This window comes from Cynara cardunculus (genome assembly GCF_001531365.2).
Source record: "Cynara cardunculus var. scolymus isolate 2C chromosome LG 15, CcrdV1, whole genome shotgun sequence".
NCBI lineage: Eukaryota > Viridiplantae > Streptophyta > Magnoliopsida > Asterales > Asteraceae > Cynara > Cynara cardunculus.
This window is the reverse complement of record NC_037542.1, coordinates 8,612,799-8,630,854: the sequence shown is the minus strand read 5'-3', so window position 1 is coordinate 8,630,854 and position 18,056 is coordinate 8,612,799. Positions and strand designations below refer to the sequence as shown.

At 30.9% G+C, this 18,056-nt stretch overlaps 2 protein-coding genes across 2 annotated transcripts; both read right to left on the bottom strand.

Moving 5' to 3' along the window:
- Positions 1 to 604: 604 nt before the first annotated feature.
- LOC112527515 (glutathione S-transferase U17-like) lies at positions 605 to 2,014 on the bottom strand. The gene is made up of 2 exons (XM_025138199.1): positions 1,647 to 2,014; positions 605 to 1,146 (listed from the first exon to the last, which is right to left on the bottom strand). The coding sequence occupies exons 1-2, from the start codon at positions 1,968 to 1,970 to the stop codon at positions 775 to 777; spliced, it is 696 nt and encodes a 231-aa protein (XP_024993967.1). The 5' UTR covers positions 1,971 to 2,014; the 3' UTR covers positions 605 to 774.
- Positions 2,015 to 16,249: 14,235 nt separating this feature from the next.
- LOC112528337 (glutathione S-transferase U17-like) lies at positions 16,250 to 17,609 on the bottom strand. Its single transcript, XM_025139348.1, has 2 exons — positions 17,267 to 17,609; positions 16,250 to 16,783 (listed from the first exon to the last, which is right to left on the bottom strand). The coding sequence occupies exons 1-2, from the start codon at positions 17,588 to 17,590 to the stop codon at positions 16,412 to 16,414; spliced, it is 696 nt and encodes a 231-aa protein (XP_024995116.1). The 5' UTR covers positions 17,591 to 17,609; the 3' UTR covers positions 16,250 to 16,411.
- Between the last annotated feature and the right edge of the window lie 447 nt (positions 17,610 to 18,056).

The window sequence follows — 18,056 nt, the reverse complement described above, 5'->3', positions numbered from 1 at the left end:
AATATATTATATTTGTTCAAAAACTTTTTACTTGACGTATAAATATATTAAATTAATTAGATTTTTTTGAATTATTTATTAATATAACAATATTAAAAAATTGTAGATAACAATTTATTTCATTAATATTTTAAAGAGAGCTTTAAAATATATGTATTTATTTGAACAACATAAAATAGGAAAAGTTACCTTTTTTACAAACAAAATATATGTGGAAAATAATGTTTCATACTTATTTAATAAATATTTAATTTGAATGCAACTTAAAAAGAAAAAGTAAAAAAAATTAAATGTTTTTTTAGATAATAGCAATGAAAAATGAAAATCACTAATAATAATTTGAAATATGTTTTTATTTTAATTATAGTTAAGTCATCAAAATGATGTGTCATCCACATCACCTCATTAAAGCCACACAAACAAAAAAGTCAAAGGGTTAACCGGTTTAAAAGGTAACAGGTTACCCATTGCTATTATCGGTAGATTTTTTAAAGTACAATGCCTTAATAAAAAATAATTTGAAAGTACATTGTTGTAATAAAGAAAAACAAAAGTAGAATGCTATAATAAGAAATTTTATGAAAGTAGGTTGCTATTTCATATATTTAACCCTAAAATTTAATCACTGATATTATAATAAAATAGTGTAAGAGCACGATTGTGATCTTTACTTACAATAAAACAAGATACATATAACATACATCAAACCAAATTGAAATATGATGACATTAAACAACAGTTACAAACAACAAATAAAAAACATAAAAGTCAATTTCAAGCCGCTCTAGGTGGTTTATGGATTTGAAGCATCATATAGAAGTTCATAAGGGTTTCATTCCCTGGAATTATACCCTGAAGGGATTCATGTGATAGCATACGATCTGCCCACTTTGCAAGTTTCGGGGTTTTGACTTCATCAAATGCATTAAACTCATTATGTTTGTTACCAAATTGTACCCAACCTAAAAAACATCCAAGAACAACATCCAAATATCCTATATCATCTCCGCCAAAATAAGCCTTCCCATTGCTAAATTTCTCAAATGCTTCCTCCAACAACACTGAACCTTCCAGTATTTGTTTCTTTACTGCTTCTTTACCCTCTTTTCCTGGTGTTTGCCTCAAGTCTTCATATAACGGAAAATACTGTCAAAATTTTACGATAAAAGTCAGTAAAAAAAATCTGTAATTCACCTTATGAATAAAAAAGATAAATTTTAAGTAGTTTCAATAAAATAGTTACTATTATTCTCCATAATAACAAAATAAGAATTTTGTAAATGCAAAACAAAATTACCAAAATTTCTTAATAATTGAACATAACACCATGCTAATTTATTCGTCGTATGATCTAATCTGACGTGTCTAATCTTTTTAAAAAGAAAAATAATTTCATATTTTAATTTTTAAAATAGGAAAATCACATATAAAAAAGAGCAAAATAAGATATGAATAAACCATCATATCATAAAATATCCAAAACGTCAAATCTCTCGATCTAAAATATTTACTATTATTAATTCGGTTATATATGATTTCCAATTGTTTTTTAATAAATAAAAAATAATAATTGGAAAATTGTATCGAATTGAAAAAAAAATCTATTATAAATGCTTCAAAAAATTAAAACTCAGTATTTGATATACCTTGTTATCAATATAATTGGCCCAGAACCGATTGTCAGCACGATCTATGGGGGCCGAAGGGAGGATACGGTGCACATCGGGTCGGAATTCATCAAGGTACTCGATTATTACAAGAGACTCGGAAATGGGTGGTTTGTTTGCATGAAAAAGGACCGGAATCTTCTTATAAACCGGGTTCGACGTCAACAAAAGCTCACTTTTACAAGCAAGATTTTCCTCGATGAACTCGTACTCGATGGACTTGAGTTTGAGGACGAATTGAACCCGGTTCACATATGGACTTGCAGCAGTTCCAAGAAGTTTTATTTCATCTCTTTTCGTCATTGAAAGAGATGATTATGATGATAACAATGATGTTGTTGTGTGTCAAAAGGTTGAAGACCCCATCTGTATATAAATACAAAATATAACCATATGTGACCCCTGATGTTTAGCTACATGGCAAAACTTAACTTTAGTTTTGGTAACTTTGAATAAAACTGTAATTTCGAAAATTATTTCCAAAGTAACTTTAATATCATCCTCTATTAACTACAAAGGTGGTACCTGATTGGTTTAAGCTTGTGTTCTAAAGGTCAGAAGTGTTTGCAGGTATCATGTTCGAATCCAAAATAAAAAATAAAAAATCCATTTGTGGCCACGGAGGTTCAAATGCGGTGACTTCAAGCTACCCGCAAAGCAATGGTCGCCCTAGAATTAGTCAGCTCGCATAACGGGTTGAATATTCAGGTTAATAAAAAAAAAATACCATTCTCTATTTGGTAGAAGATAGGATGAAGGTCCTTCCATAACTTTGGGGGTTATAACCAAATTATTCAGATCATAAGGGCTGTTTTTGAAATTAATCCATCTTTAAGAAAAATTGCAAACGAAGGCCTGCAGGATTATTTGTATCAGTTGCTGCCGTCTAATTTTAAATTATCAACATATTTCAAGTTGAACCTTCAAGTTTTATTTCTTACAAATAAAACATATGCAATGAATCAATAATCATACAATTAGAACCACAATAAAATTCCATTCCTATTAAATACATTGTATTCCAAACACTTTGGAAGTTATAAGCAAACCGTCCAAATCTCAAGGGACCATTTATGTATTAATAACCCATCTGATAATAAATTTTTAAGATGTGTTTGGTATTTACAGATAAATTTGGACCGAAAAAAATACATTATTGTCTCGGTTAGTATTATGATTAATTTATTGCTCTAATGTCACAATAAACATAGCTGACATATCATGTGGGACACCCACATATGAAATGTGTACATAAATTATGCAATATATTTAATTGGATCTTGAGGTTTTTTATTCCTAACAAAATAAAACGGTATCTTTTCAGGCTGATCTCTATTTTATTTAGATATTATAAACTTGTTATTTGATGACATCATATGATATTATACTTGGATAAAATGGCAAATTAATGAAACAAATACAAATACTATATTATATGACTTTATCACCGTATAATTAGATTCGATTATATATTTATAATACATTATATCATATACTTTATTCTTTAGTAGTTGTTACAAGAAATGCAATTATTTTTGTAGTACATGTAACAAATAAGGTTAGACCGTATTTATTATGGAAATTTGTTCACTTTAAATTCAGCACTTTTAAAAAGTGGTTGTTTCAATTGAAACACATATTTCTTATGTCAAATAATATTCTTAAAACGATATAGAAACATTTGTAATTATATTCTTAAAACGATATAGAAACACATATTTCTTATGTCAAATAATAAATTAAATTCATTTTCATTTCAAAAGACAAAATCTCCGATCAATTAACTTTGATCTCGTCACTATATTTATGTTGCATGCAATAACTCAATATGTTATTTAGCCAACAATTTTAGAGCGTATGCTCAAAATTACATATCAATTAATTTATGATTTTACATTCATGTCTATATATGTATTTATGTATCTGATAATCTTCACAAAATATCTGATTGGTATCAAGTATCAATCAACATGCATACGTATATTCAAGTGATCATCCATATGTTCGATAAGTGTTTGTTACAATAAATGCTATTTATGTCATCGATTTTATATGATTTTTAATTTATGGTCGTTGCTTATCAGTATTATATTTGTTGTAAAACTTTAATATAAAAATAGACGGACTCAACAATCATTTGAAGATAGGTTTGATCTCTTTTTTAGACATGGATTGAGTGTTGATTTAGTTAGGTAGTAGATGATCTCCATCTAATATGTGTCTTGTGTTTTCATTATAAAGTTGAACATTGATCAACAAGTACAATTTAAAATATTTCTTTTTTTTAAATAAAAAACAAAAAGAAATTGACCCCCATAAGCCTGAAAATAAGTCACATGTCCCATTAAAGCCCTCAATCCAAGAAAGTCAAAAGATGCCTTTAACTAGGAAACAAACAGAGTAAATTACACTTTTGATCCTTGTTGTTACCACATATTATTAATGGTCATCCCTCTTTTGAACGAATTATAGTTTTAATTGCTGTGGTTGTCATTTTACTTCACTTTTGGTACTTCAAACTAACTTATATTAAAAGGGTTTGTTAAGTTGGGAGGGGGTATTTTGGTCTTTTGAATCTTTGTCTTTTTCTTTTTTGTTTTATTAAAGCCTTTTGTCTTGTATGTCAATAACACAGATACCCTCACCATCATCCCCCACATGTCTTCTTCCTTCATTGTCGATCACATTGCACCTAACGAGCCCTCCCCATGTGGTCATTTCTCCGGGAAAACAATCCCAAACCCAAACCCAAAATCAGATCCCAAATCAAACTCCTGTCATGATCTAAACCTAACAATCTTATGAGAACTCCCTCTACGTCTCTTGGTCATACGTGAATGACCTTCTCCAAAATCCAAAATAAAAATTGATCCTCCCCCTTGTTCTAAATATCTATTTACCCTCTTTTGATTCAAACCTAAACATACTCAAATCCAAATGAACCTAACTAAGATGCTTCTACGATTTTTGGGCTTGAAATATGAGCTTCTTTAAAATACGATGTATATAGGTAACTAATTTTAATTAAATATTTCATTCTATAAAATTTAATTAAATATTTTGATTACTTGTCAAAAATAGAATTAATATATTACATTTTTAATTTATTTAAGAAACATTCTTAAATATCTCAAACGAGTGGTTCACATTGGATCTCACATTTACCACAAACTAATCAGTTCTCTCTTCAATGGACCACTATATATATACACACATACATACATACATATACATAGATACATACATACATACATACATACATATATACATACATACATACATACATACATACATACACATATATATATATACATATATATATATATATATATATAAAACTTAATCTTAATTATTTGAGAACTTTAAAAATATGTGTAATCTGTGAGATTAATTTTAAGCCACTAATTTAGGATAACTAATATTATTAATTAATGAGATTTTACCCCAGATCATTCAATTTGCTTTTGTAATAATCAAGCTAGAAAACAAATCGAAGAGACCAAATCATATGGGCTAATCAGTAGGGATCAAATCACATGGTGACTTCTCTACCATCTTCCCTCTTTCGGTTATCTTCTTCAACAAGATCAAATCACAAGGCCTAATTGTTACACACAAATTAGAAAAAAAAAATCGAAGATAAAGAGAGGAGTTTAGAAACAAAAGAAAATCGAAACTGGTGGAGATCTAACAGAAGGATGGACTTCGTGAGGGCTCTAGAGGTGAAGGTCGGTGAGTTTTGAGTTAAAAGCGGGTTTAAATCAAGTCCAGTGGATTTTTAGTGAAGGCATGAGCAACTCCATCGATTTTATCTTGTACTACGCTTTAGAGGGAGATGAGAGAAGAATAGCCCGAGAAGTCACCGGTGAGGTCTTTGGAGAAGGGCTTGATACAGTATGGTTTCAGAAAAGTTAAGAGAGATGGGTGAAGATATTGGCATGGTGGGCATAGTCATCGATTTGGGGCAGGTAAGGTTTTAGAGAGAGAAGAAGTAATTATATTTCTATATATTATATAAAAATTAATTAAGGGGGTGTTTGGGATTGCTTATCGGAACTGCTTTTTAACTTATTTCAGTCTGGCACCGTAGATAAGTTATTTTAGAGTGTTTGGGAAAAGAAAAAAAAACTGCTTATACCGATGCCAAACCGGTAATAAGCAGTTTTTGATAAGTTAATCCTTACTGACTTACGAAAAACAACTTATCATCGATTTACCATTTTAACCCTTTTTAAATTTATCCAAACATTAGATACGTCTCATCATCGTCATCCCTTCCTCTCATCATCAATATCCCTTCCTCAAATATATTATAAATATATTATTTTTTCTTGAATTATTAATGGTATTGGTATAAATGTTTGTTAATTATTAATCTTATTGATATAAATTATTAATCTTATTAATATAMATTTTTCTCAAATATATTATAAATGACGAAAAATAATTTTTTACATGTTAAAAAATCAAATAATTTAATAAGCAATCTCAAACACTCTCATAAGTCAATAATATGAAAGACTGTCTTTTTTGGTCATTTTACACATATAAGCAAAATTTGTCAAACACTAAAAAACAATTTATCAGCTTATTGCAGTTTGGTACCGCTATAAGCTAATCCAAACACTTTTTATAAAACTCCGGTTTGATACCACATAAGTTAATAAGTACTTTTACAAAAAAACATAAGTTGTTTTAAATAAGCAATCCCAAACACCCCCTAAGTAATATAATAAATATTTAAATTTTTATGAAAAAATTAAGAAAAATGTACAAAGACTAAGTTGCCCCTTACTTAACAGACTTTGGTTAACAAAGTTAGTAACTAGAACCATTTCAGAACAAAAAAAAAAAAAAAAACTGCAAGAATACTTTGTAAACATATTAAAGTTCAGGTACTTGTTCCAAACTTTTCATTAAACCTGAAGGAAAAAATAAAAATTAGAGTTCACTTTCTAGTAGATGATAATGGAAGCATTTGTATGTGTGAATGTGCTTGAAACGGGACCACATAAATACATGGCCTCGTTTTTATGGAATGGTTGGGAGTCGGGACACAACCCAACTCAATCATGGACGTCTTTGTATGGGTGCAAGTATAAAAAACAATTCCAATATAAATAAAATAATTTAATCATAATGATGGTGTCTGATTGGTTTGAGCTTGACTCCAAAAATTAAAAGTATCAGGAGATCTTAGATTCAAATTCAAGAAGAAATAAAAATCCTCTTGTGGCCACGGAGGTTCAAATGCGGTGACTCTGGGCTATCTGCAAAGCAGGTGGTTGCTCTGGGATTAGTCGACTCGCATAGCGGGTTGGATATCCAGGTCAATAAAAAAAATTATTTAAACAATTTGATAATTGATACGAATCATAAGGAGCCGAAGACACATTTCATTTGGTATCGAGTCTATTGTTATGGTTTTGTTAAGTGGATATATATGTAATAATTAACCTCATTATTAGGCCCATGAACTTCAACAATTAGAAAAAATATAATTAGGATTCAACGAAAATCTTGATTAGAGAAATATAAATAAATGACGATCATCTGTAAACTATCACAGGCTAAGAGAATCAGCTCATAATCCCCATCAATTAGGGATCTGTGTCATTCGTTCAAGAACACTTTGGTCTTTGGTTGATAAAAAGATCATAAAACCACTCAAGTCATTTATCGTCAACGTTTTGTATAAATCAGATAATGAAAACAATGGATCAAGTTATATAATTTTCGTTATCTGGGTTTTCTTAATGATTTAATAATATGTTTGATCTCAGATTTGATTTGGTAATAAAGTTCTAATGTGTCGATTTTACCTTGATAGTTTGAACTCATATTTCAGAATATGATATTTGTTATTGTTAGAAGAAAAAATGTGTGCGAATTATACGATATGAGTATCTATTAAAAGCTTTGAATGAACGTGGACGCAAGAACATCATCAACTTCAAATTTAAGTCGAAATAGGTTAGACCAAATGTTTCAAAATCACAATGTGAAATAAATTAAATTGGATGTTCTAAATATTAAAGTTAGTTTGCTGTGAAGGATGATTACTGTTTGTGAGCTATTTTCAAACAGCATAATATGAAAGTAATTACTATAAAAAGAACCCTTAAATCTCATTTGGCTTATTGGATTAAGATTAGATTTGAAAGAGGCTGTGCAATATTGTTCTGCTGAACAGGGCCCCCAAATTCTTGGGGCCCAAAAATTAGTTATGTAATTTGTTTTTGTATTTCTATTTTTTTAGAGGCCCACTAATCCATACCAAACTCATCCGGTTAAGTCTATTCATCGATCATCATCGTCAAATATCGATCTAATTTAGGGGGTGTTTGGGATTGTTTATAAAAACAACTTATTGACTTATTCAGGTGTGGCACCGAAGACATCGACTCTTCAAATCCTTCATCTCAATATCAACGTTTTTTCTCGATGGCAACAATCAACATCTTCAATCATAAATGATTAATTGGATATACATCACCGTATTTAACTCTCACAAATATGCAATCTATCCATCCACGTTTGACATCCAATCTTCTTTTCTTCTCTTATCAGTTTCCAGTTTTCATCATCAATTCAAGGGTCAAGGTTTTGTTATGTGTAACATCAGTACTGTGTTTAGATTTGTAGAGGCACACAAGACCCGACTTCAAATTTTCTTCTGTAAGTTTATGAAACAATTGAATTTTAATTCTGTAATTTGCTTATTTTGATTTTTGAAATAAAAATGCTTTTAGAAATTTCACATTTAGTTGTTTCATGTTTGACAATTTTGAAGTTGCAAAAAAGTTAAAAGGTAAAAAACCCAATTTTGTACCAAAATGGAAATTGGAAAGTAGTTTTAAAGTTTTATCATCTTGTTTATATATTTGGTGATCTAGGGCTTTAGCTAGACATCATATTAAAGGAATTAAGGGAAAGAAAAGCAAACACTGTATTCGATGAATGGACTTTTAGGTGTTTGTTTTTTTGCCATTTTCAACTTACAAAAAACCCAATTGTTGGAAACCGGAAAAGTGATTGCCGTTTTCATCTTGCAAAAGAAACCCAATTTAACTTTCTTTTACTTATCTGGCTTAGTGGACAAAACATTAGTTGATTAGCATTTAATATATATAATTAAGTCGGAGTTAAATTTATTGGAATTCTGAGCTTGTTGAGTGTTGAAACAGAAGTTAAACGAGGTGTATGCTATTCTATTATTGGTTTAAATTTAATATTGCATTATTAGTTTAATAGTTTTTCAACAGTCATCATGTCTTCTAGAGCTAGAAAACATGATTCTGGATGTTAAAAACGTAAAAAGAAAAAAAGAATTGAAGAAATAATCATGTCTCAAAATGGAGTAATTGATAAGTTTGTCGTAAAATAATCACACTCTTCCTTTGATGATGCCACCAATGTTGATGTTAGTGTTACTTTGGATGATAATGCTACTAATGGTCTAATCATAATGCCATCAGGGTCGGCCCTGGGCATAGGCCAAGGGGCGACGGCCGAGTGCAGCAAAAAAACTAAGGGCATCAATTTTTGTAAAGCCCAATATACATATATAGGTTTAATTTTGATTTGGGCCTAAAAAATTTACATTTACCAATACCACTAAAGAAAAGAAAATCGGCCTCTCTCTTGTCCTTGCTCAATCGCTTGACGCACGAACAGATCAATTCAACGAACTCACGAATCGATTCTGTATCTCTATTATGTTGATTGGAATCTCAAATCACCACTCTCGATTGACGATTCTAGAAGTACCGAGTAGGAACTGTTGATTGAAATCACCAGTTCACCATTGTCGGCACTCGGTAGTCGACTCTCGTCTCTCACTCTCGCTCTCTTTCGACCGCTCAAAATCTGATGACTTGTGAGGTTAGGGTTATCTCAGTTTTATTTGGTAAACTTCTGTTCTTCTAGATTTTGATTTCTAATGTTTTATGTTTAGTGTTTATTGTTTAGTTTAATCTATTTAGATTAGGGTTATTTTATGATTTCTAATTCTTGTTTGATTTGATCACTTTATGTCTGAATGTTTCATGTTTAGACTTTAGTTTAGAAATTATTGTTATTTGAAGATTTGATCTTTTGTTTAGATTAGGGATTTAGGGCTATTTTGTTTACTTGTTTTGTTTAGGTTAGGATCATTTAACTTATTTTGTTTAGTTTAGGTTTACACAAATGTTAAAACTTTAATCATTACATAGCAAGAGCCAAAACCATAAAAACTTGTTTCTTGTCAACAATAGGTTCATTATGCATTTCATGGTAAGTTGTTGTGTATGTCATCAAACATATTAACACAATTTCAGYAGYTATAATATAGTTGAACAAACCTATAAATGTKCAGTAGTTAAGTGATGATTTGCCCTCACTTGAATGTGCAATAGCTAATTCACTTGATTGTTCTCCCTTAACTTTGCAATTTTACATATGAAACTCAYGRTTGTCATTGGTCAAGACCCTAAATATGATTATATGAAACACATGATGGACTAATGGAGTCATGCAATAGCTAATCTCACAGGCAAACACCATAAGTGATTAAAACTAGGAGGACAAAATTAGTGAATTAGGAATGATCCATTGATGTTGTAAAGTGTAAATAATTGAAGAAAAACCAACCAATTAAGTGTTTGGAGTTGGATTGAGAAGGTACGAGCGTTGATTTTGGTTTATATAAGACGTGAGATGTAGTAAATGGGACAAGTAGATGAGTTAGTGTTATGATGCTCCTTATTTTGGCTTTGGACAAGTAAATGAGTTGGTGTTTAAACGCAAAGGCTATAACAACTTGATTAAAKAAACTTTAACATATTATTTTAAGGCAAACACTCAACTATAAATCACACTTATGAACAAAAGACACTAATGGGTCTCTCGGTCTATGAAGGAAAAAGCTAGACTATTGTAAATTACCACACTTGGATGTTTTTAATTGGGCATCATTTGGACTTTTCGCCGTGGGCACCAAAAATCTCAGGACCGGCCCTGAATGCCATCGATGTTAATATTAACGATAACCCTACTCATGTTAATGCAAATGATAATGCTGATGATGGTAATGTCGTAATGGTATTGATGTTAATGCTAATGATGGTAACGATGTTGATGTTGATGCTATGAATGATGTTAATGGTGATGATACTTTTTGTAGTTTTGATATATTTGATCCAAGAAATTGGATGCTTTGGATTTTAAAATGAATGATGTGCTATTCGCAAAGGGTCCTAAAAGATAGTTGTCTTTTAGAAAGACCCAAAAGATATACTTTTAAAAGATTTTATGCCACATATTATATTAGAGTTTTCTCAAATGGAGAAAGATGTAATAGAGATTGGCTTGTATATTCACTAGAGCTCGATAAAGTATTTTGTTTTTGTTGTAAATTTAAAAAAAATGATAGATTTAGGGATTGGTCACATCTTATCACTAGACTTAAGGAGTATGAAACAAGTGCGGAGCATGTTATGAATATGAAAACTTGGTTTTATTTGTGTTCAAGACTTCAAAAAAATAAAACTATTGACAAAGTTGTTCAAAAACAAATAAAGAAAGAAAAAAGCCATTGGAAAAAAGTGTTGGTAAGAATTTTTTTTCTATTGTGAAATTTCTTTCAAAACATAATCTTGCATTTCGTGGTAATAATGGACGATTGTATGAAAAAAAAACAATGGAATTTTTTTAGATTTGATGTAAATGTTGGCTGAATTTGATTCAATTGTTCAGGATCATGTTCAACGTATACAAGTGATGATATACATAATATTACCTTGGTAATAAAAGTTAAAAATGAGTTGGTAACTTTGCTTGCTAAGAGAATCGAGTCTGATATTATCAACAAAGTAAAAGAGGCAAAATATTTCTATGTTCTTCTTGACTGCACTAATGATATTATTCATCAAGAACAAATGTCTTTTAATATTAAGATATGTAAATGTCTATTCTAAATCTGTTAGAATTGAGGAATCCTTTCTAGGATTTTTAGAGATAGATGATACCATATACCAAAATCTGTTTGATGTTTTACAAGTTGAATTAAAGTGTCTTGGACTAGATAAAGGTATGCTGACAAGAGTATGATAATGTTGCAAATATGAAAGGGAAATATTAAGGAGTGCAAAGAAAACTCTTAGATATAAATCCTAGAGCATTTTATTTTTCGTGTGCTTCTCATGGTCTTAATTTCACTTTATGTGACATAGCCAACATTTGTGATAAATCTAGAGATTTTTTTGGAATAATCTAGCGTATTTATACGATATTTTCTAATTCTACTAAAAGATGGCAAGTGTTTAATGATAATGTAACATGATGGATTTTAAAATCATTGTCAATAACTTGTTGGGAAAGTCGCATTGATAGTGTAAAAGCAATAAGATTTCAAGTGTTAGATATAAGAGAAAGTTTAGTTTAAGTAGCTAAAATTCAAAACGATCCCAAAATCACAAGTGATGCAAAATCATTAACACAAAATGAACTTGGTGATTTTGAGTTTCTAGTGTCAATAATGGTCTGGTATGAAATTTTATATGCCGTAAATTTAGTTAGTAAGCATTTACAATCAAAGAATATGCTAACTGATGATGCTATTGAACAAGTTAAGGGGCTAAAAAAATTTCGAGAGATATAGAGAAACCGGATTTTTAAATTCTATGGAATCAACAAAGAAAATTGCTATTGAATTGGATATTGATCCATTGTTTCCTCAAAGACGTGAAATTCGAAAGAAAAGACAATTTGATGAAAATCCAAAGTGATGCATCTGAAGTTACTTCACAATCTGCAAATGAGCCATTTGGATGTTGATCCATTTCTTATGTGTTGTTGATCATGCAATTTCTTCATTACGTAGGAGATTTAAACAATACTTTTTATTGTTTATAAACTAATGATTTAATGGTATAAAGTTGCACGGTGACAATTTTGTGATTATTGAGAAGTCTCGTGGCATTTATTAATGTTCAGATAGTAGATCTAATCCAAGGATTGAGAATTGGTCTTACGGGTCTCACGAAAGCCTTTGGTCTCGCATGATCCCAAGTCTCTCTCTTTATATATGTACACACACACACACATACACGATCTATAAAGTTTTATATTTTAATTTATTTATTAACCATTCAGTCAATCTATGATTTTAATATAAGTGTAACAGGGTCTCCAAAAAGATAGGAACGACCCTGTTTAGAAGATTTGTAATTGAATTTCATTCCAATTTCATGTTTGGTTTGAACAATTTTCTGGATTTGAAATTCATGGGGTGGTTGGTATTTCATGGGATTTTGTAAGATCGGATTTGTATATGAATAATGTTTTAAAATATGATAAAAATATTTATTGTATGGTAATCAATTGATTAAAAAAATAATTTAATTATTTTTATAATTATTTATGATTTGTTTATATAAACTATTTATAAGGAATTGAATTCACTTCCATTTCAAGTCTTACAAATCAGACAAATCAAATATTCCAAATATTTACAAATCCAAGTCCTTCCACAAAATCTAGATTTCTCAAGCTCATTCTATCAAGCCAAACGCCCTTCTAAAATATCTCCAATAACTATGTTAAAATAGCGACTTATGTTACGTAGAGCACAAAATCATGACTGTTGGTAGGGGTGCTCATTGGTTGGGTTGATCAAGTTGAAAAACATTTGAACAATTCAACCTAATGCTTGTGGTTTGAAAATTTTTAACTTAACCCAACCCAAACCAAAGTGCAACCTAACCCAACCCAAACCGTATGGTTGGTTGGGTTGATACTTTGGTACATTAAAATATTTTCTCTAACCTTGAATATGTTATTTTTCTACTCATAATTTGTTTTTCATCATCAACCATTTGATACAACTTATCCGTACTTATTAGATCTTACGTATATCACATTTAAATTAATTTTCTCAATTTACAAATATATGTTCACAGTTACTGAACATATATACGAATGAGTTATATATAAATGGATAATAGATTGAAAATATAAATGAGTTGCAAATAATAGTAACCCGATTTCAACTCAATACATACGGTTTGAAAATTTTACAACTCGATTAGACATCGAGTTAAGTTATTTCGTGTTGGATTGGGTTGAGTTTGTCGTGATTTTGAGCACCCTTAACTGTTGGGGCGTCTGAGCCAACTATTGTTGCCACCACGGATGGTCGAATCAGCATGACGAGTCTAGATTCGTTATAAAGCACAAATAGCAAAAACGAAATTGAGAGTGACAACCGATTTTTAAGAATTGTGCAACGTATCTTGATTTTGTTCATTTAATATGCATTATATATAAATGTGTGTTTGTATAGAAAAACTCCAAATAAAATGAATAGTTGTTTTTATTTATAATTTTAATAAAAGAATTCAAAATAAAGGCGGATATCTGGTAGATTATTCCCTGGTTAAATTAATTAAAACTTTAAAAATAAAATACAGTTTTAAAAAAAATTAAATTAAGTCCGGCAGATTAACTCGTCGAAAACTTAATCTTAAGTACTAATTTTAATTAATTAAGTCAAGGAAATCTAAAAAAAATTAATTGCAATATCAGAAGATTACATTTACATATAAACATATATTTCCATATATCAAGAAATATAATTTATATATTCGGTCTCTCTATCTTACAAAGGCTATACTACAAAATAGCTAACAACTTTTTCCACAACTCTATACAACATATGAATACATAACAAACATTCGGATATACAAAAGAAAAATATGATAGCCCAATAACTCATGCAAGCATAATATTAACACTTCACAATTTCCCATTTTCCTTTATCATCTGGTTGTACCCGACCTGTAATGCACATTTTTTAAACACAAAATGAGCGTTAGACCTTGAGATCTAATGAGAAATCTCTTTGTTACGATTATAGGGTGAAAAATCACCAAACTATATTTATGAAATCATATTCGTAATAATAACAAATATATATCAATTTGATATAACAAACCTCATTTATTGTATCCAAATACCCAATAACTTGATAAACACATTATGAGTAAAACTTTTCGCATCAAATAGAAGTTTATATAAATTCCTCGCATCACATGGGTAAGACAAACTTATCTCCTCGCAACACACTGGTTCGAGAACCTCAACTCATCGCATCATACGGGTGCGATAAACCCAACTAGTCTCATTACACAGGTGCGATAAATCAACTTGTCGCATCACAAGGATGCGACAAAACTCATTCTTTGCATCATATAGGTGCGATAACCACACTTCAAAGTCATCACATCACACAGATACGACAACTCAAGACATCGCATCATAAGGATGCGATAACAATGAATGTTTGATCAAAACCCAGATTTTATAACTCATGATTTTGTCACCCTTATCTTGGTATAAACCTCTTCTTGATATGTCACCATCATCCCAGTATACATTTCTCCTTGATATACCATCCTTATAACCAAAATACATCTCTCCTTGATATGTCATCATTATTTCAGCAATGATATAATCATGACAAAAACCCACAATTATGCTAATTATAGCATCCCAAAACAGTTTTATAAACATAATTTCACATAAAAAAACCATATGATTCAACTTCCAAATTACCAAATAAGGAAATTTATATATAACTCACCTTATAAATCACAAAGAGATGAAGATATAAAGAAGGACAGCAGCAGAATTGTAAAACTCTTCCCCATTAGACATACATAATATCTCATATAATACTCATTAGTTATAAAAGGTGGTGGACATTGAAAAGGATTTAAGTACATAATCAACTAAAACTCCTCAACTTACCAACATATTTAAAAACAACCTCGATCTTTATAACCGAATTATCAGGTTATCACATTAGTGGCGGATTTTCGGGGGCCGGAACGATTTCCGGTGGATTTTCGGCATATATGTCTGCCAGAAAAAGTCTATTGTATTAGTAGTGCAGCTTAGAGCATCTCCACAACTATATTAAAATAGTGATTTAGGAGCTTTCTGGCTCTAAATTAACGGTTATGCTAAAATAAAAAAAAATAAAAAAATTCAAATGTGGAGAAATCTCTATATATTATTTTGATTGTTTACACCAATGAGGTGTTGGATGTTTTATAATTTTCTATGAAGTTTTTTAAAAAATGTATTGGAATGATAAATTTATAGAATAATGTGAACATAATTAATGATAAGTTGCTAAAATAAAGTTACTATTGAAGTTGAATGTAATTTTTTTTTTAAGATTACATACGTAGGGCCGTTTACCAGTTACTTACCCAGTAAACATTTACGGGTAAAATTTTACACTATCATTTACTTATCGGGTAAGATTTTAGTCACCAATACAGCATCGTATGCAACAATGTACCCGGTAAGCGGTTACCGTGAGTCGTTACCCTCACTTACCGTGTAACACTCTCGGTCCTTCATTCGTTCTTACCGGATAAGATTCTTAGTCTTTGCCATGTCATTTTATATTTTCACTCTTAATTAACACATCAAAGTACTTGTAATCATATAAGTCAAGTGTTCATATAACGATACCACTCTATTTATCAAATTAATTGTTGTTAACTTACAATTAACATCCTCACAAATCCAAGGTCGTAATTTATTTATTGAAGACACACATAATATATATAAATACAATAAAAGATGATATCACAATCTTTATTAAGATGTAACATGAAACATAATTCAAATTCTATTGAACTATGACGACATTCAAACAACAAACCAAGACATACTCAAGAAAGTTAACTTCAAGCGGTTCTCGGTGGTTTGATGTATTGAATCATCGAATAATGTTTCAGAAGTGCATCGTGTGATGGGAGCGCGTTCTTAACGGCTTCGTGTGACCTCATTTTCTTCGCCCATTCCACAAGCCTTGGAGATATTGTTTCATCAAACACCTTGTAGTTGTTAAGTGTTTCGGAAAATGTAATCCACCCCAGAAAGCATCCGAGAGCAATATCTAGGTACCCGATGTTATCTCCACCGAAATAAGCCTTCCCATCGCTACACTCCACAAATACTCGTTCCAACAACTTTGCTGCTTCCCTGATCTGTATTTTCGCCTCTTCTTCTCCCTTCTTGTCTGGTGACTGCCTTAAGTCTTCGAACAATGGGAAAAACTATCATCAAAATATCAAGATATGAATTAGTAAAACACGAGATGTCAACCACGCTTTTTTTTATTAACCTGGATATCCAACCCGCTATACGAGCCGACTAATCCCAGAGCGACCACCTGCTTTGCAGATAGATTGAAGTCACCGCATTTGAACCTCCGTGACCACAAGGTGATTTTATATCTTCTTGGATTTGAACCTAGGATCTCCTGGTACTTTTGAGCTTTAGAACCAAGCTCAAACCAATCAGGCACCACCCTTGTGAGGTATGGAATACGTCGTTATGTAGGTCGTGAGGTATTTTGAACACCCCTAGCTAGCTAGAGGTACATCCTTGGCGATTGAAAAAGAAAGATGCATACTAAAAAAACTATTATTGCACTTGGTACAAGGATTAAAGTGTCATTAGGACTATTTTTACAATGAGACTTGCAAAAAATCAATCAAAATCTAACCGTCCATAATTTATTAAAAATTTTAACCTACCTGTGTATCAATGAAGTAGGCCCAAGTGCGGTTGTGGGCACGAACCGAAGGGGCACGTGGGAGGATCGGGTGGACATCCGGAAAGATTTCATCAATGTACTCAATAATGAGAAGAGACTCGATAAGCGGTGGTTCGTTTGCATGAAGAAGCACAGGGACTCTCTGATGAACCGGGTTCGATTTCAAAAGGAGATCACTTTTGCAACCAAGATTCTCACTGATGAACTCGTAGTCGATGCACTTGAGGTTGAGACCGATTTGAACCCGGTTCACAAAGTGACTTGCTGGGGTGCCAAGAAGCTTAATTTCACCTTTCTTCGCCATGAAAGAATGTGATAGATGCCTGCTTGAAGAAACATGTTTAATTGCTTAGTATATATAACCAATTAAGATTAAAATTGTTTATTTATTGTGTTTTTCAAAAAGTAAACAAAGAATAACACAAGAATTTTCAAACAAAGAATAAAAAAGAATTTTCCAACATCATTTATATATTCGTTAGGTAAATTTTATGATTTTATATATCTTTTTCTTCTTAATATTTCTTTTTTCTTTTTGTGAAACACGTGTTGACGCTTCTATTGAAACTTGTAACATATTTGGTAAAATAAAATACATACATACATATATATGTCTATACATACATACGTACATACATACGTACATACATACATACATACATACATACATACATACATATAGAGAGAGAGGGGGGAAGGGAGGTTTATGCGAGAAGTTAATTAATTTATGAGAAGTTGAAAAGTTACAAGATGACACCAGATTATATGTG